At 35.6% G+C, this 25,445-nt stretch overlaps 1 protein-coding gene and 1 long non-coding RNA gene across 12 annotated transcripts in view; one reads left to right on the forward strand and one right to left on the reverse strand.

Annotated features, from left to right (window-relative positions):
- Positions 1 to 3,868, reverse strand: LOC130049037 (uncharacterized). Its single transcript, XR_008797559.1, has 3 exons — positions 3,731 to 3,868; positions 2,721 to 2,870; positions 1 to 516 (listed from the first exon to the last, which is right to left on the reverse strand). It is a non-coding gene; the product is annotated as an uncharacterized LOC130049037 (long non-coding RNA).
- A 7,829-nt stretch (positions 3,869 to 11,697) lies between these two features.
- LOC125660916 (U1 small nuclear ribonucleoprotein A-like) overlaps positions 11,698 to 25,445 on the forward strand; it is a 76,117-nt gene continuing 62,369 nt past the window's right edge. For 9 of the 11 annotated variants that reach the window (XR_007364544.2, XM_048892722.2, XM_048892720.2 and 6 more), the window contains exon 1: positions 11,703 to 12,341. Coding sequence is in view for 10 of the 11 variants with exons in the window: in XM_048892722.2 (XP_048748679.1) it covers positions 12,243 to 12,341 (99 nt within the window). In the remaining variant the exon portion in view is untranslated. Of the gene's footprint in view, positions 12,342 to 25,445 lie in introns of all 11 variants that reach the window. The other 2 variants (XM_048892727.2, XM_056146013.1) reach the window with 1 other exon arrangement.

Raw genomic sequence — 25,445 nt, forward strand, 5'->3', positions numbered from 1 at the left:
AATATTTAAGATTTATTTATTATGTCATCATTTTAATATCAAGATGTTAAAATCATTCTAGAAATGGAAGTAATACATGTACATGTCAATATCAATAACAACATGAAAATTCATCTAAAAATTTATCTATTAACAAATATAATTACATGTACATAATTGTATGCATAACAATGCATGTACATGTACTTAATTTCTTAAACATGTATTGTAACAAATTCTATTTTGCTGAATATCAAACTTTTTTTTATTTTACTGTCAATTTTTAAATGTCCATATGATATATAAATGAATAAATAAATATATAAGATGACATCAATGTAGCAGATGGACCATCAGCATGGATTGATCAGTGGGTAGAGTACCAGACTACGGGTCATGGGTTAGATTCTCAATCCTGCCATATATTTTTGAATCATTCCTCTGCTCGTCCTTTTACACAATCATGGCAATGGAAGATGAACATTTCTCGGTTTCGCAAAAGATTTTTCAGGCCATTACAGCAATGTACCCATAGACCTAGAAAAATAATAGTATTACATTGATTTAAATAAACAACTGTCATTACACTGCAATCAAATTTCATAAGGCTTGAAAAATACATGCAACATAATTGTTAGTTAAATAAACTGTAAAATTGTGATAATACTGATTTTATTTACTGTATATTCATCTACCGTACACCATATCTGGGAAGATATCATTAAGTATCACCTACAATTTCTAATTTTAATGATTTATAACCCAAGAGCCCATATTAAGAAAAAGATTTCAAATGACCCCAAGGTCAACTTCAGTATTTTTTCATTAACCATTCCCCTTGTAATGAAATTGGCTTCTTTCCAAACCAGAAAAAATACTTTTTAACCAAGAATGGTAAGTTTCAGTTAAGGTCATTCACGTTTATAAATAAAAAATAATTTTTTGTGACATTTCAGGTACAATTCACTTGCATTCTATTTTCTTTCTACAAAATTCTCAGGTTTAATTAGTCTAGAGTTAACATATTTTGATAGTTCCTGGTTGTGGCAAGTGAAAATGTAAAATCAGCTGATATGTACTGCAGTAAGGTATATGAATGGGATTTTACTGTAGCAAAGAAGGTGAGAAAAATCTTTAGCACAATTGAGTATTGAACCTGGAACCTTTGCACTGAGCTACTCAGGCTGACATATAGTACATGGTAGTACAACATTATAAATTTAAAGGGGCATATTTGCTGTGAAAGTGATGGCAACCATTTTTATCTCTCAAAATCTCCCAATGGCAAAGGAATATGTATTACTGACTAAGAAAAATATTTCTTTAGTAAAATAAAAAAAACAACAGAAACCTAACAAGAGGCCCACAGGCCTTATCGGTCACCCGAATACTAGTGGAAAAGTATCATTACTTCCATGGACTATGAAATCTAGAAAAAATTTCCTGTTCTAAATATCTAAGCTAATTATATTCTAATGTTCAGCAACAGTATAAAACAAGATGTGTTCTTAAAACTTCACATCCCTCAAAGTGCATACACTGATGAAAGGCTTTAAATAGGTGTATTCACATGAAAACATCAAAAGATATGACTAATTTGGACTCATCTTAAAGTCATAACCCTGGGTTGTGAAATTCACCATTTTTTGTACATCCTTTTCTGCATTTATATTTTATACAGTATCAGCAAACTTACACATAAATACTATATACTAAGTTTGGCCCCACCCTGGGGTCAAAACCCTTACTCTGGGGGATATCAAATTTACAATTTTGGTAAAAGACTACCTGCTCTATCCATTTAGTTTCAATTTAGTATCAATAGTATTAAAGAAGATGTAATTTAAGTGTTTTATACACATAAACACTATATAACAAGATTTGTCCTGCCCTGGGGTCAAAACCCCTACCCCAGGGATCATGAAATTTACAATTTTGGTAGAGGCCTGCCTGCTCTACATCACTATGCATTTAGTTTTTCTTATATACATTGTATGTGTGTTTCTTGATAAGAAGATTTTTGAAAATTGGCCCCCCTTGTCCCAATGATACTTCATACCAAATTTGAAAAGAATTGGACTGGTAGTTATTAAAAATGTTCAATTGTTAACACACGACGAATGAAAACTAATTGCAATAGGTTACTGAGTAAACTCAGGTGACCTAATAAAAGTACATTTGATAACCGCTTTTAGTGTTTAAGAAATATATAAAGAAGAATTATTGGCTTGCAAGATATAGATAATAATTATTTAATCACCAAAATTAAATATATTCATTTGCTTGCTTTGAGATTAAAAGGTGTTTCAAATAACTGAATACATGTGTTATTACTGATCAGAAATATATAATATAGAGCAATTTTTATTGAGTGTTGATTTCAAATTCTGGTGACAAAATTACAGCTATTATTTTGGAAATCATGTAAGAATTTTTAATATCGAGGAGATATAAAATAATTTCAAAGAAACATAGTGTATGCTCTTAGATTGGTTAAATTTCTATTTGCCAAAAAGGTGAAGATATTCTTAGACAGACAGGTACAAAACATGCAAAATGGACAAACTTTGATCATAAAAACTCATAAATTTATGTTCTTAAATCTTTGCCTAAGGATTTAATCATCAATGCATTACAAAAATCATTACATCATGTACCATGTACCATAATTTGTTTTGGATTTTTTAAAACTTTGTAAGTACAGAAATGATTAAATGTGTACAAACAGTGGATATACTTACATCATATATATGTACTGTACATCTTGCATCCCAATCCTAACCCTGAGGCATCATGGAAAATCATTCAGGAGAGGACATGAAGAGAAATTCATCTAAATCAAGGAATGCTGCTGTCTGTTGGCAATTTATTTCTTGACCACCTTTATGACCCTTTGAAAAATAACAGAGGTCAGCTAACTTGGATATCAAGTGCATGTTACATGTATATCACACCTAATATCTCCAATTAATATATATATTATTCTACATTAAATAAATTAACACTGACTTCACACAGTTGTACAACTGTATTTGAATGCGATTTTGTTTCACAATATTTTCTGAAAGTTTTGCACATGGATGTGCACAAGCAATAATTGAAATGATGTTGAAAGAGACTGTAACTGTTATCATCTGGTACCGAGTCCATTCACCCTATCTACCTGTTCGCCCAGAGTATATATTGTTAAAGCAATAATAATTTTCATATTTTATAACCATGCAATAGAGGGGCACGTACAAATCACACATTTTAGAATTAGTGCCTGTATATATAATGTATATTTTAGATTCATTTTTCACCAATATTCTTGTTTTTCTTTTTGCGAAATGATGTGAAAGCATGTGCGTACTTGTGTACAGGTAGCTATGATACTGCTTTGATGTTGTCCCAGTCATGAAATAAAAAAAATGGGATAAATAATTTTGAATTTCAATTGTGGTATTGTCAAAAGTTTGAAGTTACCATGTACACAAATGAGCTTGTGTCTTAATGTGTTAATAGTGGGCACATATAAAATTGTAAATAACTAACACATATGTATATGTGCTCACTATTTAGAAATTAAGGTCCAGGCATTATAGCAGCTACATAGGTTGAGAACAAAATGAATAAGGGACTGTGATTTTGCGATGTGTGTCATGTACTGTATCCCCCTGAAGTCAATTTAATAACATTATTTAGGGGCCTAGTGACGAGTAGTCAGTGGTAAAACATTTAAGGTTATTACTACACAAACAACTTAACTTACTTGTCAGTCCATGCCGACTTCTTTTTGAAGACCTACAGCATCGCAGATCCATGCACAAGTCAAATGCGTTAAATTTGATGAACCTTCCATTTGGATTTGTAAACAACACTGAATAGCGGTACAGTTGATCGACATGCCGTTGGCAGGCATACGTATACGTTGAAATTCGTTGCTTTCTCACAAAGTTCTGTGTTCTTTTTCGTCATAATGCGGCGGTAGCGCAGGGAAGTCAAAGTAAATGAGCAAATTCTACGCTTCGAAGTGAAAATAGCCACTGCGCACGCGTACGTGCAATCGTACATCGTAAGTTACGTTTGCGGCTACGAACGGTTTTGTAAATACCATTTCACGAGTACGTAACTCTAATCTTAAGTCAGACGTAAATCCTACGTTTACGTCTACATCTACGAACTTTAGTAAATATGGGTCCAGACTCGAACCTTGTTTATGTTTACAAACAAACCAAGGACATGTTATTTTTGTAATTCAAAGCATCCCATTTTTGCACAAATACAACTTTTAAATTAATGTCGACATTTTATCTAAAGAATATTTGAAATGTGATATAGGTTACTCGTCTTCTTCTGAGTACAGGCATTGTACAAGTGTACATATATGTGTATAAATTTACATGTTTTGTTTTCGTTACCTAATAGAAGTTTTGCCCCCAAAAGACACCAGCCTTGTGTCAATATTTACATAAAAAGGGAACCGTCCAGTTACTCCATAAACCATAAAATTTGAAGTGTTTCTTTTCAAATTTAGAATGCGCTTGAACGGGATTGATTGGCATTTTTTATATATATTTTTTTATGTTAAGCATTCAAAATATGACTCATTTAATATTGCAATTGACAACTACAATTTGGAACTTCTTAATGCAAGGATGAGACCAGTATGTCGAGTCTTTTTTGTTTACAAACACAACAGTGAAATGTTATAAGTAATTTAATTTTGCACGGTTACAACTTTAACTTTTAAATGACAATCTTGAAATGTGGGATATATATATCAAACTTAGATCGACACCCATTTATTTTGAATATCTCGTAAATAACACACCCCGATCTTTATTTGCTAAACAAATAGTAAACTATCTACAATGAGTTTCTGTCATACTGTATAACCTTAAAGGAACATGGACACGATTTGAGCTGAAAATTTTCAAATTTTATCTTTTGATTTTTAATGTTTAGAATGTATTACTAATAATCAGCAAAAATTTGAATGTCAGTAATCAAGGTACATGAGAGATACAGAGGTCACAAGTCATGGTTATGTAAACAAGGCTCGTGTCATGTTTTTGTTTACATAGGTTTAAATAAAATAGTAAAAGTTTCGTTTGAAGATTTTTTTTCAATTAATAAGTTAATTCTGAACACAATTAACTATTTTCGAATATTTAACACATTTCATTTTGTTTTAAACACGTTATTTTCTATTAAATAGTCTCATGTAAACAAAAACATGACACGAACCTTGTTTACATAACAAAGAATTGCGAGTGCTGTATCTTACTTATAACTCAGCAACTGATATTCAAATTTTGGTTGATCATTCGAAATACTTTAGTTAAGAATTGTAAACAATAAAATTGGAAAAACACAATTTGTAAAAAAAAAAAAAAAAAAAAAAGGAACCTAAAAAATATTAATTTTAACTACACCATGCATTGCTTATTCTGCCTGTGCAGATAAATGCTTTCTTGCTTTACATAATGAGGTCTGGAGAGGACAATTCCTAAATAATTAAAATCCTTTACTGTTTCTATCACTTGATTTTTATACCAGTAGGTATCCTTTGACATCGATCCATTTGAGAAAATCATTTTAAAAAAAATCCAACATTCACGTTTACTTTTTAGGCTTTGATTTTTCGGGGGGGGGGGGGGGGGGGGGGGGGGCGATCTCAAACTTAAATTTGTATCATTTTGAAGGGTTCGTCAAATAAAAATAATCAAGCACAGGAAAAAGTGGCCACCACTTAATTTATCTGGCGGCCACCACATAAATTAAGTGGCGATCGCCATATAATAAGTGGCTGCCGCCACATAAATTTTAAGTGGCAGCCGCCAGTTAATTTAAATATGGCGATCGCCAGATAATAAGTGGCGACCGCCAGTTAAATGAATATTAATTCTATACCTGGCACCTAACGGCTTCCGTAGTTAAGTCGTAGGATTTGTTAATGGTGCCAACAGTTTCATATCCTAAAGGCTCGAGACTCTTCTCCCGAAAACCGACACCGGACGTTCGGCGAAGGAGCAGTCACTGCGAGTAGAATTATACATAGCACTATAATTATACACACACAGTACTACATGTACATGTATATACTCGTACAATAGTACTACATATAAATCAGGGGTTTCAACAGTCTCTTATAAAGTCAACATTTACCAATCACATGGTCGTTATCATGATCCAGTTTGCTATACAACCTATCTTTTGGCCACATGCTGCCTGACATGTTTCATTCCGATCGTTAGGCCGTTCTTGGTGCACTGATTTCTACTACGGATTACTCCGTTTACCTGATCAAGGTATAGGACTGATAGCGGGTGTGACAGGTTGGCAGGTGATGCTTACTCTTCCTAAGCACCTGATCCCACCTCTGGTATATTCGGGGTTCTGTGTTTGTCCAACTCTCTATTTTGTATGTTTATAGGAGTTATGAGATTGATCACTGTTCGTTATCTTCACCTTTCATATATACACATGTGCATTGTACTACATCTATATGCTAGTTGTACTCTCTCTCTCTCTCTCTCTCTCTCTCTCTCTCTCTCTGTGTGTGTGTGTGTGTGTGTCGATAAAAAATGATTTCTAATGTATGCTATATATTAATTTCACAAACCGTTATAAAATCTATACAGGCGAGTGAAATTACATACCACGGCCCGGGGGTCTGGGTAGCGTACTTGTTACAGTGTATCATGTGTCCGAGAGGGTTTCAACGTGTCAATTTCACACTATTAATTATCTCAATCTGGTCTCCAAGCACCTAACACTACGTAAATAGTAAACATAGAAATAAAAATATTTTAATGATTTCAATGTTGCCTGTACCGGCGTGGGTTAAATCCAATATATTGTAGATTTTAGAATCAAGATTACATAGTTTGTTTTTTTTCATAATCTCTCAGTGGAATGGGAATACATATCAATGGCTAACAGAAACATTTATTTTGAGAGAGAGAGAGAGAGAGAGAGAGAGAGAGAGAATAGATTGATTGATTGAGTATTGTTTAACGTCCTTCACTCGTATGGAGACGTCACCACTGCCGGTGAAGGGCTGCAAAATTTCGGCCTATGCTCGGCGCCTATGGCCTTTGAGCAGGGGGGGGGGGGGGGGGTCTTTATCGTGCCACACCTGCTGTGACACGGGACCTCGGATTTTGCGGTCTCATCTAAAGGACTGCAATAGATAACCACTTTTAGTATAAAGAAATATATAAGGAAGAATTATTGCTTTGCAAGACAATGAGTATTCAATCACCAAAATCACATATTCAAGTGCCTGTTTGGAGGTAAAATTGTTTAAAATCATTATAAATACTGGTGTTATTACTGAAATGTAGAAGATGTGCCAATTTTCATTGAATTACAATTCTTGGTGACAATATGACAGCTAATGTCCCTTTGAATCACAACTATTTATAATTACACCGGCTATCAAACATGTGTCGCAACTGAATACGTTTTTGTAACGCATACGTACTGTGTGTACATACATAGATATTGAACATCAACGACGGAATATCAAACTAAGCTAAAAGCAAATGTTCGTCCGAAATTAGCTGTAATGACTTTGACCTGTGAAATACAACCTTCAAAGTCAATACCAGTCACACACATGTTACAGTTCTGTGTGTCCACAAAGTTTTAATTTCATATCTTCTAAGTTGTGGAGGAAATATGGACTGGAACTACACTGACCTTGATCTTTTATGACCTTTAAACCATAAGGGTCATCATCTAGTCATAAAGGTCACGCTGTGTGAACTTCTATTGCTGAAGGTCAAGTTGTCATATACCTTGCTGCAATCATTATCTAGCCATATGATCACTTGGGGCGTGCGGACGCAAAACTTAAGCATTGAAAAGAGAGAGAGAGAGAAAAAAAAAGAGAAGTAGATTTCAATTTGTGTAATCCCAAGGCCACACCCCCAGGAGAAACCAAGGGAGATAAACAGCAGGAGAAAGAGAATGGTCCGAGGATCACGACATTCTGTAGATCGGACAGTACCTTTCCACAGGTTAGGAGGCCGCCAAGACCGGTGTTTTGTTGTTGTAGTTTTTTTTTTTTTAATAAGCTTTAAGCATGAATTATGTACTTGTACTTGGTGTTTTGCAACAAAAAGACAATTTAAGAAGTTAACAATTTAAGGTGAATGACAAACATAATTAACATTTTCCATTTGCATGATTAATAAGATCTCAAATCGCACTATACACGACGTTTATGTATAATTAAAATGTTATCTTAGATGATTTTAAATTGTCCGAAGTTCCCCTAATTGCCATTACATTTTCATGATACTTGGTTGGTATGCTTCTTAAGAAGAATTATTGTGTTGGATGGTTTTTCAAAGGTCAAGGTCATTTTATGCAAATACATGTAGCGAAGAAAAGTGGGACGTATATTGTTTCGAAACTTTTATATATATGCAGTACTTCACACTTGACTTGAATGTCTAATTATATTTTGTCTATCCAATATTTCCATATATACAAATTTTGCTTTCATCTGTTGGTCTGTAATATGTTCATCGTACGTTCTATCTCCCATCTTTATTGAATTGTCACTGTTTCAGGTTCAGAACCCGAGCCAGGCTACTCAATGTGGTGTAGTTTACACATCCCCAGTATTTATACAGGTCCTGAGGGGGTTCATGAATGTTGTGCCATCGGAAAAAGTGATGTTAAGGAAAATGTCTTCGATCTCAGGTACATATACACGTGCATACCTCAAATGCATTGATAACATGGTTTACATAATTATGCTATGATAGACTATGTTTTCTTCGATACATGTCCCCCCCCCCCCGGTCCTTCCTCGGAGGTGTCCCCATTACAGTATACAGCACATGTTTCACCATCTTAGCAAACATTGTAGATCTATATAACGTCATGTACCTATTTCAAAACTTTATTTTGGCCCTTTTCAAATGTCATTAAACTGATATATACATGTAATTGACAACAAACATATAGTGTATCTTCCTGTGTTTGCTCCAATGTCTGGTTCGTTATTTCAATGTCTGGTTCATTCGTCTCAATATTTGGTTCGTTCATCTCAATATCTGGTTCATTCGTTTCAGTGCCTGGTTCACTCGTCTCAATGCCTGGTTCATTACCTCAATGTCTGGTTCATTATCTCATTGTCTGGTTTATTCGTCTCAATGTCTATTTTGTTTGTTTCAATGCTTGGTTCATTCGTCTCATTGCCTGGTTTGTTTGTTTCAATGTCAGGTTCATATTCGTCTCAATTTATGGTTTGTTTAGTTCAATGCTTCAATATCTGGTTCGTTCGTTTCAGTGTCTGGTTTATTCGTTTCAATATCTGGTTTGTTCGTTTCAATGTCTGGTTTGTTTGTCTCAATATCTGGTTCGTTCTTCTCAATGTCTGGTTCGTTCGTCTCAATCATGAATGTCTGGTTCATTCGTCTCAATATCTGGTTCGTTCATCTCAATATCTGGTTCATTCGTTTCAGTGTCTGGTTTGTTCGTTTCAATATCTCGTTCTTTCGTTTCAATGTCTGGTTTGTTCGTTTCACTGCCTTGCACTGTTGAAGGAGGCGAGCGAGACAGAAAACAAACAATACTTACAGACATTTTTATCGTTGACGTGCAAACCAATTTTTCAATCGAGATTTAATCAATTTTCGAACAGGTAACATTCAACATCACGTGATGAAATGCAATTATCGGGATATAAAAGACCTCTACCTCGCTTTAATGGACAGGTACATCTGTTTATTCGGTGTGGAGGGGTCGACTATTGGTAATTAAGTAGTCCGTTAGGACCGATTGAATTAGCTTTTTGCCACTTCGTATGGCGAGATTGGCCGGCGGATCATGAATATTTAATGTCCGGAATCGTGTAGATGTAATTAAATCCGGGAGTCAGTTTTAATAGACACGAGAGAGAGAGAGAGAGAGAGAGAGAGAGAGAGAGAGAGAGAGAGAGAGAGAGAGAGAAAACGTGTAACGTGCACGTGAGGACAATTTTTAACCATATGACAGAAGTTGTGGGGACAGAAAGTAAACTACGAGGGCAAAAGTTTGTTCTCACAAACGTGATCCCGAGCATGTGAAAGATGTAGATACAAAATATTAGATTAGTGAGGACAAGTGGTATGGGGACATGTTCTCACTAATATTCTCTCTCAAATCCATTTTGTTTTTTCACAATTCGAAAGAGAGTATTAGATCAACTTTTATAGGCGTCCCTATAGCTATACATAACACAGTACAATTTTGCCTTTACAATAACATATCAGTGTATTCTCTTCTAGACATTGTGAGGACGTACTTACTTACTAGGTTTCATCGTCCAGAGAGAGAGAGAGAGAGAGAGAGAGAGAGAGAGAGAGAGAGAGAGAAAGAGAGAGAGAGGTTTGGTTTTCAATATGGCTATTCTAAATTTTTATCTCAAATACATCTAAACAAGTTGAAAACGAGCATTGTTTGGTTATTCAATATGTACATTTCCTGCAGATGTAAATTGATATACCTCGTAAATTAATATACACATTATTTTACTTTTTCTGTATAGTAAGTCGAGGCAATGGTTTAATTACACAAAGCATGTAAAGTAACGGTAAATTATGCTGAAAATGACAGCCCGTAATTCAGGACTTCCAAATCATGGCGGCATATTCTTGTTTGATCAAAGAAATTGTTACAGTTTTATCTCTATCATGGGAATACGTTAACATGTTATGCAAAATTAAAAAAAAAGAAAACTTGTGAATGTGTGTTTATCACAGTATCAAAAGTCCCAAATCCTTCTAAATTGTATGTAATGTTTCAAACTTCTTCTTTTTTTTTTTAAATGTGTGTAGGCCCTATTCACATTTATTTCAAGTCTAACGAGAATCTTTTAAAGTGATATAGAAATGATATAAAATTCACACATACATGACATACTCTTAATTTGCGTTAAAAAACCCAAAACAGGAGTGATTTTCTGCATGGAAAGAAATGTTTGACTTAAAATACGATCGACTGAAACTTATTCAGATGAATTCTTGGTTAAAATAATTAGTCAGACTTTATTGAATTTTATCAATTAAACTTTTCACGAAAGTGTGTGTATTTTCACAACTCCAAGAGGTAACCCAGCCAATTTGTATCTACGAAATATATATCTATATACTCAAGTCCAATTAATAATCCTGAAATTTAATATAAAATTCGTGAAATTGTGGTAATGCGATTAATATGGAATCGGGGTGACTAAGTTCTGTCTTTATATTTTTACTGCCTGAAACTAATTAAATATACAGCAACGATTAGCTCATTTGTTGAACTTGTCAAATGTGTACGCAGATCTGCGCATAATCATGTTTTGGAAGGAATAAACTTTCCTGAACCCTTTTTAAAATACTTTTTTTTTCTATTGTTTGCCAATGCTTTCTTTCGCTGTCGTTCCGACCGACTAACTCCTTTATGTCTGAAAAGAATTACTTACATATTCGTCAAGGATTAGTGAAGGAAGAAAAAAAAAGATCGACGGGCGAGCCATTATTTAATAAACGTATTTGTTTAAAATATTGCGATCGGGTTCGATAGATTTAAACAGCTAATCTGGAAAAATTCAACTGAAATCGACAGTAGAATAGAGAATCTATTTCCAGCGCTGTGAAAAATAACAAAAGCACGTGGACTTTGCAAATAGTGGGCGGAGTTAAACTCGCCTCCTTTATTTCCATTGACTGCTCGTGTATCAAAACCTGTGACGTCACAATGCAATGAGCGTACATTTGAATAACAAAATATTCACATCGAAAGGGAAAACTGTTAGGTGCCATGTTTTTATACCAGGTGAAAATTAGAGCCATGAGGACCCAGTAGAATTTGTGTGGACGTTTCTAACCGACGCTATTTTATCTCCCCCCGTTTCTTTCACGGTCTGGGCACCCCCTCTGTTTAGTGGCACGATACATTCACAGATAACCAAGCGCACCGCTCCACGTGAGTTTAGACGTTGCACGAATTTTGATATTCAACACGCAGGAACGTTTTATTATTATTTTTCATACGAAGGACATCGATATGCATTCCAACCGTACTGGTATTGTTGTGTGTTGACGTGCGTGTCCTAAACATCGAAGATAAATATTTTCTCTATTTATTTATTTATATATTGCGGACTTAAACCTATCGACTACTTGATAATACACCTGTGTGTGAATCCATCGGACATCGATACAGTGAGGTAATCATTTATCGTCAGTTGCTGAATCTGAAAAGTCTTAATAATATTTTTTTTGTGTGGAAGTAAAATGCGACAGACAGATATGGCAACATCAAGTTTGAACACAGAAACGACCATTGCCCTTAGTCAATCTATGGACTCTGTCAACACCAACCCAGAAGAAGAGGTAGGTGGATCTATATTTTACATACTTTTAAAAAAAATTCTTTTCAATTTCCCCGATTGTTTATTGAAAAATTTAACCACTGGTATTAAAATTACACGAACAATGAAACAATCGATTTGTAACCGTATAAACTTCCTGGGCAGACGACGAAACTCCAAACCGCAGCCTCAGAAACAATGGATTCTTACAAATTTTAAAAGTAAACTTTCTGAAACACGCAACGAGTTCAGGAAATGCCTAAAAAGTGATTGGTATTTTTTCTTTAAAATCAAAAGCGGTTTGTAATTAGTCAGGGGGTGAACCGCATTCTTATAGTGCTTCTCTGTTTAATAGTCTGCTGTTGTCACCATTCGAAATGTCAGACGAGAGAAAACCTCAGCTCCATGCAGTGTCTTCACACAATGCTTGCATGTGTGAAAAGATCTCACAGGTCCCAAACACCGATGTATAGGAATTGCATTTCATTTCCATACGTTTGGTGGTATAGTTGAACTTGCCCCGAGGGCCTTTTGTGGAGAACCTGAATAGTCTTTACTATGCAGAGGTGAAAAAAGCATTTCTGTTGTTGGGTTTGGACATCTGGTTCCAAGGGTCTGGTAGTGGTGTGATTAATTATGACATGTTTAATAGTGTAATAGATACACAGGAACAGATTCTCTGAATTCCACTTAAAAGAATTTAGTGTTAAATGAATGTCTTGTATCGAAATTTAGATACAAATAAAAAAAATGTTTAATAAAGTTTTGATTTTAGGAATTAATTTTTTAAAAAGAGGGGAGGGGGTCTGACCTCAACTCAAGAATTGTTAGAACAATTTCTACAAGAACACACTGTACAGTCTCGGTCGACACGGGGTATATACCATGTACCAAGTCTGTCGGAGGCTAGTATTAATTAATAATGAAAAAAAAGGCAACATCTGCCAAGAGACTTCGGATGAATCAATGATCAAGCGGGCCGGTACTCCTAGAGAGATGACTTAATTATCAAATTACCCGAGTCACTAATTAATTCGTCATGCAATAGCACCATCATTAATGAATATGTTAAGTAGAGAGATATATGAAAAGGAAAGCCAGAGAACTCTCCACAGACACAACACAGATTAGACTTCACAGATATGTTTTTTTTTAATATCCAGGATGAATTCAATTTTGACTTGACGTTGTGGTCTGTGCTTTTTCTGAAGCAGGCTAGGTTCTTGAAAATGATCTCTGTAATATTTAGTAATCAAAGAGCATTTCATTGCAGAGTTAAGAGATTATAAAGGTACCAAGCAATGCTTAGGAATTAATCAAGCTAATTGTCTGATATAAATTCCCTTGCTAGGAGCTACTATCATCTTTGTTCCTCTTTGATTACTGAATTAAATTAAAAAAAAAAATGAGAAAGAAGATGGGGCCCCGATATGAGGTATCTGGCTCTTGCCAAAGGAAGCCAAGCAAATCGGAAAACATCCTGGGTTGAGTCTGGGTCCTGAAGAATCTTTTCAGAATTTCAGATCTTTTGTCTCTTATCAAGATACCAATTCAGATTATCTCAAATCTTACAAGAGGCAGCCACTTCAGAATCATCTTTATTTTGGTACACATATCCCTTTAGCTCTCATTAATTTAGAATGTGGCTTCACCTTGTACAGTATGTTGATAAAATAGAGGCCTTTCTTTTCATGGTTTGTCTAGTCATTGAAGCTTAATACTACAACATCTTTAAATATTATTTAACATGGCCGGGATGTGTATTAACAATCTTCCATTGAAGTTTGGTTTTCTTGAGGCGAAAAAATTGTATCATATCCCAACGTGTATCTGCATGTATAATAAAGCTTGAGTTAATACATCACATTATGAAAGTACAAATAATTCAAAATAACTTTTTATTAGGCTGTTTCTGTCCCAATTCTCTCTCTCCCCTTCCCTGACTCTTCTCTCTTTCCCCCTCTGTGAGTCTCTCTCTCTCTCTCTCTCTCTCTCTCTCTCTCTCTCTCTCTGTGAGTTGTAGAGTTGTATGGTATAGATTTTAAGGTAAAGAGGAGGTGGGCTACCAGAGGTTATTAGAGAGATGAGGGAAGTTAAAGGGAGGGAGGAAAGGAGAAAAATATCTTCACAGGAAAGAAGGATGGAGATAAGGATTGAGAGAGAGAGAGAGATAGAGAGAGAGATATAGAGAGGAAGAAGACTAGACCTGTCTCCTCCTCCCCCTGTCCACCCCCATCTTATGTTCTGTCATCTGGAAATCTCCATTGAAGTGCACAATCAGGAATGTGATATATACAGTGTATATATATATATATATATATATATATATATATATATATATTAACCATATATATATATATATCTATTATACATACACTGTTAATATAAAGAGTGAGGTGGTGTCTGATTTGTATGCAGTTCTTGAAGGTTGAGGTCACACCAGTAAGCAGTTATTATGCTCAGTACAATAGGTTTTACTTTTAATGAGCGGATTTTCCTCAAATCTACTCAAATCTACCCAGGGTACAGCGAATGTTGGCATTATAGAAAACCGGTTTAATACCCCCTGAATTACGTAGCTCAACACAAAAATCTGCCGAAATAGAGGTCGTGAAAAGAAAAAAAAGAACTGGAAGGGAGAAGAGAATTTTTGTTGGCAGTCTTCAATCTTGTATACATGCCCATGAATATGTTTTTCTAAGGTGTACAAATGTATGTAATGTGTATATTGATTGCATTATTATGCTTTATGTACACATACAAAATTAATGTTCTTTAAGAGCTGAATGAGGTTTTTCATTAAAGGCCTCTACGAGACGTTTGGATGAGGGATTTAAAACTTGCCCAACTTCTTCTTTATTCATTCCACAGACCCGAATGGAAGTTTTAAATAGCAAAAACTCTATAACAAAGAAATCTCGAGCACTTTCAATACTGCGAGCAGAAAGGAAAATTAATAATTTTTAGATTGGAAGTTGTGATATCATCATAAGCGTTTTAGCAAACATTAAATACCATTGATTCATCTTGTGGACCAATATGAAGGATAAAAGTTATCTATCTGTTGGGCAGATATATCAAAAAAGAAAAAGAAAAATCCCTCCCTGCAGTACAAAAAATTTTCCTTGATATTATCCTATCAAATTATGAAAATTTTATAGGGTGGACTGATAACCATGTAGAAACATGTTAGTTCAGTCGTGATTAGAGGGACTGGAACAGTGAACAGTTATCAGGAGTTCCTCCACCATTATCTCTGTGTTACGATAACATAATCATTTGTGTACAGCAATACCAGGGTCCAAAGTTATTTTTGGGAGCATGCTTTAACACTGATACATGCAGGTGATGTAGCTCAGTGTATAGGGGTGGATCTAACAGTTGATGGGGCATGGTACTTTCACTGAGCATTGTTAATTCAGATCCAGATATTGTCAAGGTTATGTGAAAATATTGATGAGTTGCTTTACATGAAAATTTAATGTTAGGTAGAGCACACTGACAGAAGAGACCTGATAGCAGATTTAAGATGTATTGGGTTAGAAAGCACACATGGAATATGTAGAATATATCTATAGCAAGAATGGCCTCCGTGGCCGAGTGGTTAGAGCATCGCGCTAAAAAATCACACGGCATCTTACCTCTGTTGGCGCGGGTTCGAATCCCGCTCGCGCCGGTAAGTGAGAAAGTTTCCCAGTGTATACCTTCGGAAGGTCAGTGGTCTCTTCCCAGGTGCATTGTGTCTGGGTTCTCTCTTCCACCAATAAAAATTGGGCGCCACCATATAACTGAAAAATTGTTGAGTGTGGCAGAAAACATCAATCAAGCAATCAAGCAATCTATAGCAAGAATGAAAAATTCAAAGTGGGGGGAGGGGGATTGTTTCACCTTAGATGTTGTATTGTTTGTTCAGAAAGTAAGGGCTGCTGCTGCCATCCAACAAGCAAATACAGTGACAGAGGTTTTTTTTAAAGGACAATTTTCCAACCAAAACGGGGGAATTGCAACCCCCCCCCCCCCCCCCCCCCCCCACACACACACTCTACACCCCCTCCAACTCTTTGATTAAAGTGTGACTCTGGTGTAGGCTTTGATAGACAGAAGTTTGTGGTCTCTCTGACTGCCTCGACATTGAACGTTGCACTCAGTCTCTCACTGATGTTCAAGTTGATCAGGGTTCAAGTGGCAGAACCCATTCAGTGGTTCAGTGGTTTTGTGGTTCAGCTTGTGTCCTGCTGGGTTAAGGCTCTTGTCTTAATTATTACTCTGAAAATGACTGTTTTGTCAATTCTTTAAATCAATATTTTGCAAGTCTGTGGAAAACACCAGAAACAAATGATGGAATTCAGAAATAAGGAGGTGTGTAGAAGTTTATCATGTGGACAACTTTTGTGGTCATTGCATGTAAATAAAGACAGTTTAGGAAATGCCAATATATGCATAGATCATGTTTGTGGTCAATGATTGTGAGAAATTGGTGGTTTGGTATAAAAAGATGAGTGTTTGAGGTCAAAAGTATTATGTTACTGGTTTCAATTTTAGTAATAATGGAAGTAAGATCAGTTTAGAGATAGAGTAATATTGTTTTTATTTACTGTAAAATTCATATAGTCAATAAGTTCACAAACGGAAACCTGATGGCCTTATTTCCCATAAAATATTGGTAATGATGTTGAACTAATAAAAAAAAGGTTAATATGCATGCATATATATATATATATATATATATATATATATATATAGTCCAAATAGAAAGAGTTGATATCACACAGTCAAAATAATTCAATAAAAAAGCAGGAAAATATGCAGTTCCAAAATATATTCAAATCACTAGTGCTTTCTGGATTTTAACATCCATCCTCAGGTGAATACAAAAATTTAAAACAAAGTTGTTTATCTTAGAGACATCTATTATCAAAATCCAGAAAGCGCTAGTGATTTAAATATATTTTGGAACTGCATATTTTCCTGCTTTTTTTTTGAATTATATATATATATATATATATATATATATATATATATATATTCAATAAATTCTTTTTTCTTGGTATCAGAGTAGAATAAAGTATATATATATTGTTGAAGTTAAAGAAGTGGTGAACTGTTTTGAAATGAATAAAAGAGGAAATTTTGTGGTCAGAAAGGAAAGACGTGAATTGTCGACCTGTGGATTAAAACAAAGGTTGCAGTGTGATATATACAATTGCTGTGCAATGATACATGCTGATTGAAAGTGTTCTGTCACTGTAAATCAACGAACCGTGATAGTAAGTTCTGTCATTATCTGATGCACAACTCCTGGGGAGGACCCTCAATATTGATGCTTCCAATATATCGTCTTAAAAAAAAGAAAACTTTTAGTGATGTACAGGTATATCATTCATTGCCGTGCGACACACCATTTGTCGATATACAATTATTGACTTTTGATGTGGTCCACTGCTGACCATATTGACCTGGTCAGGTATTAGTTGACCTCGGGTCGTAGCTAGGCCTTGGTCAACCAATACCGGATCAGGTGCATATGGTTACAAATAGACATAGTCAATAACCGCTTTGATAAATGATCAGGATTCTTACAACAGTTTTCACAATCATAGTTTTGTTTTTATTTTCTTCAACATCATGCATGTGCATTACAACATATATATTATAAAAATAGTTCGACAATGAAACCAAGAAAATGTAACTGTAAAAAATTGTATTTTAAATTTTTGAATTGTAATTGATAGTGATTTGACCATAATTAGTGATGTTTGGTAAATTAAAAGGCAATGGTAGTGAATTTAACTTGCCGATACATGCTCTAAAATGCACAATTTGATTGGTTGATAAAAATGTCAGCAAATCTATGTTTGGTGAAGAGGGAAATCCTGAATATAAACTTCCCAAAGTTAATATTGAGACAAACTCACTCGCACCAGCAGAGATCATCTGGACCAGTCAGGGAGCATCATAAATTAATACCCGATCATTTTATTAATTAATATAAATCGTAATTGACATGGAGAATTGAAACTATAATGTCTACCAATGCAAGGTTTTGTAATATTATTTCTAAAAATCGTAACTTAAAGGAATGCATGTTGAATGAAATTAGAATTAGGATAACTGAGGAGTTGAATCACCTGAATGCAGTGCTTTCTACATGCATTCTTCAGTAAGCTTTGATGTGTGTTGTTTTCTTTCTTCTTCCTCTCCCTTTATAAGAAAATGAAGGCAGATAACTTACCATAACTGAGTGGGCACTTTCTGACATATAATCTAAGCATGACATTCACAATAGATTTAGTTGGTATTAAATGACCCATTGAAGGATGTAAAATTGATGTTGCTCATCTTTCTTCATGTTCAGCATTCAGACTGCTATTGGTCATACACAGAATTTCAGCCAAATGTAAAAGTTACAAGACATTCATATTATGTGTTTTTCCCCCTCCTTTGGGAGCCAGATTAAGCTCATGACCGCTGCTGATCTTCAGCAAAACGTACAATATATATTCCATTAAAGAGGTTTGCAGACCCTGATTATCGGCTAGGACTGAACATCCCAGAACAATTTACCCGTTAATCGTGGACTTTTCCTAGACCTATACCACAGTCCGTGTTAAGATCTCTGATTAACATGAAAGGCAATAAGCTTGATATGTCCCTAAGTTTAAGATCGGGGTATTGATCCCGAAATTACAGCTTCCCGAGGCTTATTTATTGTTTCAGTACAAGACAATGAGTATAACCCACAATTTCCTCAGGGATTCTCCCACAGAGAGCAACATTGGAAGCTTAATGCTTGACTTATAGCAGTTAAACACCACCAAGAATGACTGATTAACGGCACTGCTTAATTAACTTAATGGAATTTCGGAACACGAAATTGATGAATATTTGAAACTGGGTGTGAATGAAGACTGTCTATTTCGATTGACTCGTTGTTGAATTGGATTTTTATATGAAGGGCTTAAAAAGGCTGTTTTTTTTTTTTTTCAAGTTTTAAGGGAAAAAATAGGATTTAATGTAGTGGAATTGGTTTGATAAATTGATTTTTCTTTCTCTTTTGATTGTTGATATATATAATGTAATTAACATAGAAGTATGGGGTCATTAGGACAGCATGACCACACTGAATGAAACGATTGGAAATATTTAAAATATTGCTTAATCTATAGTGGAAAATGTCACCACGGAGTTGTGATTTCAGGATACTAAGCAGAGAGAGCGGCATTATACAGCAGAATACCGAAATAAACAAACAAAAAATAAACAACTTTCAACCGGGAATCCAGAAAATGCTGCATGTCTGCTGCCGTGAATGAAAGCGATTTTTGCCTATGTGGCTTATAACTTATGCAAGATATTATCATCCTATCATGCAAAAAAGACATTAATTTTTGTATGAGAGTGAAACTAAAGCTGATGGAACTGAGGAAATTCAATAACATTGAGGCTCACCCCAAAAAAATGCCAGGGATGGAATTGATTTTTGATGCGATCTGTACAGGTTTTTTTTCTCTCTTGTGCACTGTATGCTGTTGGTGTTCGTTTGCTTAAATGGTTAATTAGAGTTTTATACAAGTTTTATATACAAGCTAACAGTACACTGAAACGAAGGATCTAGGGACCTGTGATGGAACTGTAAATTTACTGTTGATTATAATTAATGCAATATTCTGTTAATTGACATAATATTCTGATAACTAATTAACATAATATTCTATTAGTCAATTAACATAATATTCTGTTGATTAATTAACAAAATAGCAGTGAAAGTGCCTGGTTAAAGTACGATTATCTTACCCCCCCCCCCCCCCCCCCTGCGCCTCTCCACTTCTCTACCCCCCCCCCCCCACCAACCATGTGTTGTGCTGTAGGTGTTGCCTGTTCATGAAGTGTTGATGAAGTTGTCATTGTCGCATACAATGGCTGTGTTGTGTGTGTGTGTGTGTAGGAATTCTGATAGGTAACTCGACCCCGGCCATTGATTGTTACATGATACCTGTATTATGTCAGATTGATAGTCCCTCCCTGTGTAACCTGAGTATGGGGGTATACGTAAGCTGGGGTTACATCTGGCTGTGTAATGTATCATCATACTATAGTATTGATCTGGGGGGTGTTTCTCTCTATATCATTTGTTATACTATGGACAGCAAAGGAGGGGATCATGTTTTGATTGATAAATTGATGAAATAATGAAATGCGTAAAGGAACGATTAAATGAAAAATACTCATTGATGAGGTTATATGAATTCTAATTAAAAAAAGGAGAAAATTCTGTGGGAGTGGTGTCATATCTCTGTCTGTAGATGTAAACAGCTAGAACATATTTTGACTTGTAGCATTTTTGGATTTGTATTTAGAAACTGTCTGGCACATTCTGTTTGTGTTGCATGTGGCTGTAAGATACCATCAGTATAGATTATAGAGAAAGGGGAAGGGGAGAATCACAGGCCTACCATCAAGTCCGCACACCACAAATCCCACGGCTCTTGGGATTCTCGGCTCAGAAGTTGGTCACTGCATGGTCATTGACCTTCAGGTCAAGCTGAACCAATTGCCCAGTTGCCAAAATACATCAGATTTTGTTGCATATTTGAGGGAGGAATGGAACAAGAGTTGTATGGTTTCGGAGTGGGGATTGTCAAATGTTTTTGAAATCCATGGGATCTGTGGGGCTCCTTGAGGTTTGTTGAGGCCCCAGACTGGGGCACTAAAAAATTAAGCCACCTAGAATGGCTCACGGTGGGCTCTGATCAAAATGAGACAGTTTCCACACAGGGAATATGTACTCTTGTGAAATCTTTTTGTGTAAGTGCATTTGTTACCTCTCCTGCAGCTTCTCATCAATGTGAGGTTGATTCTCGTGATCAGCAGTGACTGTACTGGTTGTCTGCTCGGTGGCATCCGATGGACCTTACTGCTGTTTTTTCATACCTGTGACCCCCTCATGACAGAGAGATGTCTGCATGATACCTGTTAATCATCATTGGAAATCTAGCTTTGATTATAAATCTAAATGTATATACATACGTAGCTTACCAACATTAACCCTCACTATTGTATTAAAGAAACCTTAATCTGAGCAATTTGTGCAGTGCTCTCAATGTGTATAAGGACAGTATATATATATAACAAATTGAAGCTTGGTCAAAATAATGTCTTGCCAGTGTTTGTTGTAATTATACGTAACATACCAGTGTTCATTGTAATTACGTAATATTACCTGTGTGTGTTAGAAGCTTTTGTAAGTTGCGGAATGACATGTATAATTGAGCGTGTTTGCTTGCTATTTCATTGTCCTGGATCTGATGTAAAAACTACACGGATTAAATTTGATATATTTTTTTTTTTTTTTATTATACACAAAATCCAATCAATAACAGATTTCTAGAGTGTTTTGTTGCCAGATGAGTGGGGGGTTATTGTGTAGTGTTAAAATATCTGTTATTTAATCAGGAGGCAGTGTCTATATGATAAATCTATCTGTCAACATTGGTCAAAACGTTTGTAACTTCTGGGAAGATTTTGAACTGAAGACCCATTTTTTTGGATCAAAATTGTAAATTTCTGAAACATCTGATTGCTGTTGGGGGGATATGAATATGCTAGAGCACTGGTGTACACTGTAATAATTAAATCTAGGATTTCAAGGGCTTCGAGATAAGACCTTGGAAATTCTCAGATAGGGATGATCTCCAGCGATGTTTGTAGATGATGGGAGTTTAAGATACCTAGCCGCAGCTTAGAATTTCTTCAGAGTCTTCAAATTTTGACGTGGTTGTCATGGTTTTTAAAGGCAAAATTTGCAATATGAGGTCTTTATGTCGGACATAGGGAGTGAAATGTTACATTGAACACATATGTGTGTGATCTTACATTTAGGTATTTATTTGTATCAAAGAAGACTTCATTTAGCTGAATAGAATCTGAAAGAGAGCAACTTAAAAGTTCTAACATACCAAAGTATTAGACTCCAGTCTCAGTCAGGAAAGAAGGATTTGATAGGAAATGTTTGGCAGGATTATAGGAGCTCCTCTTTGTGAATGTCTTGTTTCACACTTTGGGGTTTTATGTGGTGTTTGAAGCACATTTGCTGCCAATTCATCTTGTTAAAAATGTTTTAATCCTGGAGTCTGATGTTGGTGAATGTTCTCCCGGTTTTTTTTTTTTCTCTCTGTAAAATCTCAATTGATGTGTGGATTTGAGGTAGATCAGAAGAAAAATATTGGATTGAATTTCTTCATTTGATGACTTTGTGTTTAAAACTCTTCATCCATTGGTGTTCTAATATCAGCTTGCTGAAGGAGGGGGGCATCTTAGGTCTCCTGGATGAACGTTGGAACATTGTTGTAATATATCATGTGATAGCTAGCCTTCATTCTCATGCTTACTTCAGTGACAGCAGCTGAGAATGTTTGATTTTAGGGTTCAAGGTCATTGGTCAAGGTCATAGTACATAATTGTAACAAATGTTATACACACCATAAAAACAGTACTATTCCAGTTTTGGTTCTGATGTCTGTTGATTTCCAGGTCTGAAGGTCATACATGTAAGTCAAGGTCACACACCTTATGATATAGGTTACTAGGAAGTGCCCTTTTATATATACCACAGTAAATGTGATGCAAGGCGAATGCATGGCTTATAAGACAGAAGAAATATGTGGATTTGTCTTTAATTGAGGCAGTGGGAATTCTAGAAGAATACAAACTGACATGTTTACTAGCTTGCACTTGTTTACATAAGATATTCTTCTTGGCTGTTTATTTTATGTGTTTTATTACATAACTGCAGCATTTGGTTTCCGTCTTTGTTTAATTATATAATCTCAGATGATGTAATGCTGGACAGACCCGACACTACAAGTAAATGAACGGGTGTCCTCTTCCGACATTTACATGGTGATTCTCAGATTCCTATAGTCTCAAGACAAAGCCGGAGTTTGGATTTTCAGAACTTTATAGCATTGAGATTTACATTGCTAAAATTATGCACTAAATTGGATTTTGTCAACCTGTCCTGCGTTTATTTCCTGTTTTAAAAAAAATCGATTTCAACTAAAAAAATAGTTGTGTGGTTTTTTTTTTGGGGGGGGGGGGGTCCATCTTGAGATGATGTGTACAACGGAAAATTGAACAATGTTGGAGCAGATTGTTTGCTAAATTGATATAAGCTGGGGATGTGCAAAGACTTCATTATGTGCTTGCTATAGATACAGGGTAGAATCAATTATTACTCTACATATGCTGTCATTACTCCAAGTCATTGGATCAATGGGGGCCTTTCATTCTGATCGCAACAGCTTAAATTTAGATTGATAAAAATGTATGACATCAAGTTCTACTTCTTTATTCGATGAGAATGTTTAAGATGGTAGTTGTTAGTCTTGATCTATATTCGTCTATTTTCTTCCCATTCTGAATTGGTTGTTTAGAGATGTCAAGTTGGTGCTGCAATTGTAAAGATCCTTTTACTGTTAAGTACAGCACACAGCTTCGGGGGGGATCAATTATATACACAATGATGCTGACTGCAGACTTCATTCATAGAGTCCACAGAGGCATGTATTCTACACGATACTCAGGGACCGATTCACAAAAATCATCTATATACTGTGTATTTCGCTTCGTTTTAAAACTCTGTTGATAATTGCCCCCAGCAGTGCAGCCCATCCTTCCAGGCACACCGTTTAAAATTGCTGTCCAATATATTGCATTTTGTTATTTGCGCATAACACAGTTTGTATGCTCAGGGGACTCGGAAACATGCCTGTGCATGCCAGCATGCATAAAGCTAGTGCAGTGGTTTTAATTGGAGTTACTCTATGATAAAGAAAGCTTCGCTGAGAATTGAATCCATTTCTGGGTCATAAGGTCATATGAGTAAAAAGTCAAGGTTAGTAAATCATCACACACACCTGACCCACCTACCCAGATGACCATTGCTAAACTAGAACTAATTGTCTGTACACTTCCGATGTAATGGAGATCGAGTGATGTGTGAATCTTTTGTATCAGTTAATGTCGATTGATGTTTCCAATATGTATTTTACAACAATAGATATGCAGTAGAGACAATTTAAGGGCCCCCTTGGTAACTGGAATTCACTTGGAATTTTAATTATGGTTGGAAGTTTATTGCTTTGCTTGGTACAGTACTAGCAGTTAACAAAGCGCTTTCATTCAGTTTGGTATTGAAAATAATACCTTGTGATCCAGATATCGTTTTTGTACAGGATTGTATATCAGAGAGAAAAGCAAGAGGAGTTACTTCCCCCTGACAGATTTGTATTCATGGCTGCTGGGGGAAATTCAGGAGACAGGCACCAATTGTAGCCCAGTTAATACTAATGTTAAAGTCTGCCATTAAACTTACTAACAACTTCAATGTCTTCTTCATCAAACACACCATGCTTGCATGTCGAGACTTAAGACAAGTTCGCTTAGTTCCCGAGCTCAGGATTAAGTAATGAAAGAAAAAAGACTCATGTGAACTTCCAGATCCATTAATATAATATTCCTGCTAGAAGATTACGGGATTAAAACAGAAGTCTTGGAATAAAAGATTGAAATATTGCAACAGGGTTTAAGTTGCACAGATTAGGAGAGTTTCTTCCAGGTCTGAGTGAATTTCGAGGAATCTAGCAACATTTTAGGATTGAGGGAATGTCGACCAGAGCAGGCTATTTTGCCACATTTTAGCAAAAGGCAAGACACTGTAGCCGGGGCACCAGCAAAGAAAAAAGAATCCAGAACACTGTTGCGACCACTGTAGCTTAATTATGATTTAAAGTTTTTATGATATGCATAAATTGGGGTACTAGGGACTACATGAAAGACATAACAGAGTAATGAAAGCACACACACAGTGTTTGAAAATATCAATGAATGAAACACGACTCTTTGCAAATCGAGTGAAGAGTTGAAACCCAAGAGCACTTTTGGGCAGATTTCACCCCCTGAAATAAGATGTCGCTTTTAAAGTGCACTCAACCTGTATTTTATACGGTAATTTTTTAAGTCAACATAAGGATTTGTCGAACCATTAGGCAGCCTCGTACTTTGTGTGGGTGTGTCGGGAGACAAATGATGTTGACTCTTAATGGCTGTGTCAGTTCAAAGAGGGTGG

The sequence above is a fragment of the Ostrea edulis genome, chromosome 8, assembly GCF_947568905.1.
Source record: "Ostrea edulis chromosome 8, xbOstEdul1.1, whole genome shotgun sequence".
Taxonomy (NCBI): Eukaryota; Metazoa; Mollusca; class Bivalvia; order Ostreida; family Ostreidae; genus Ostrea; species Ostrea edulis.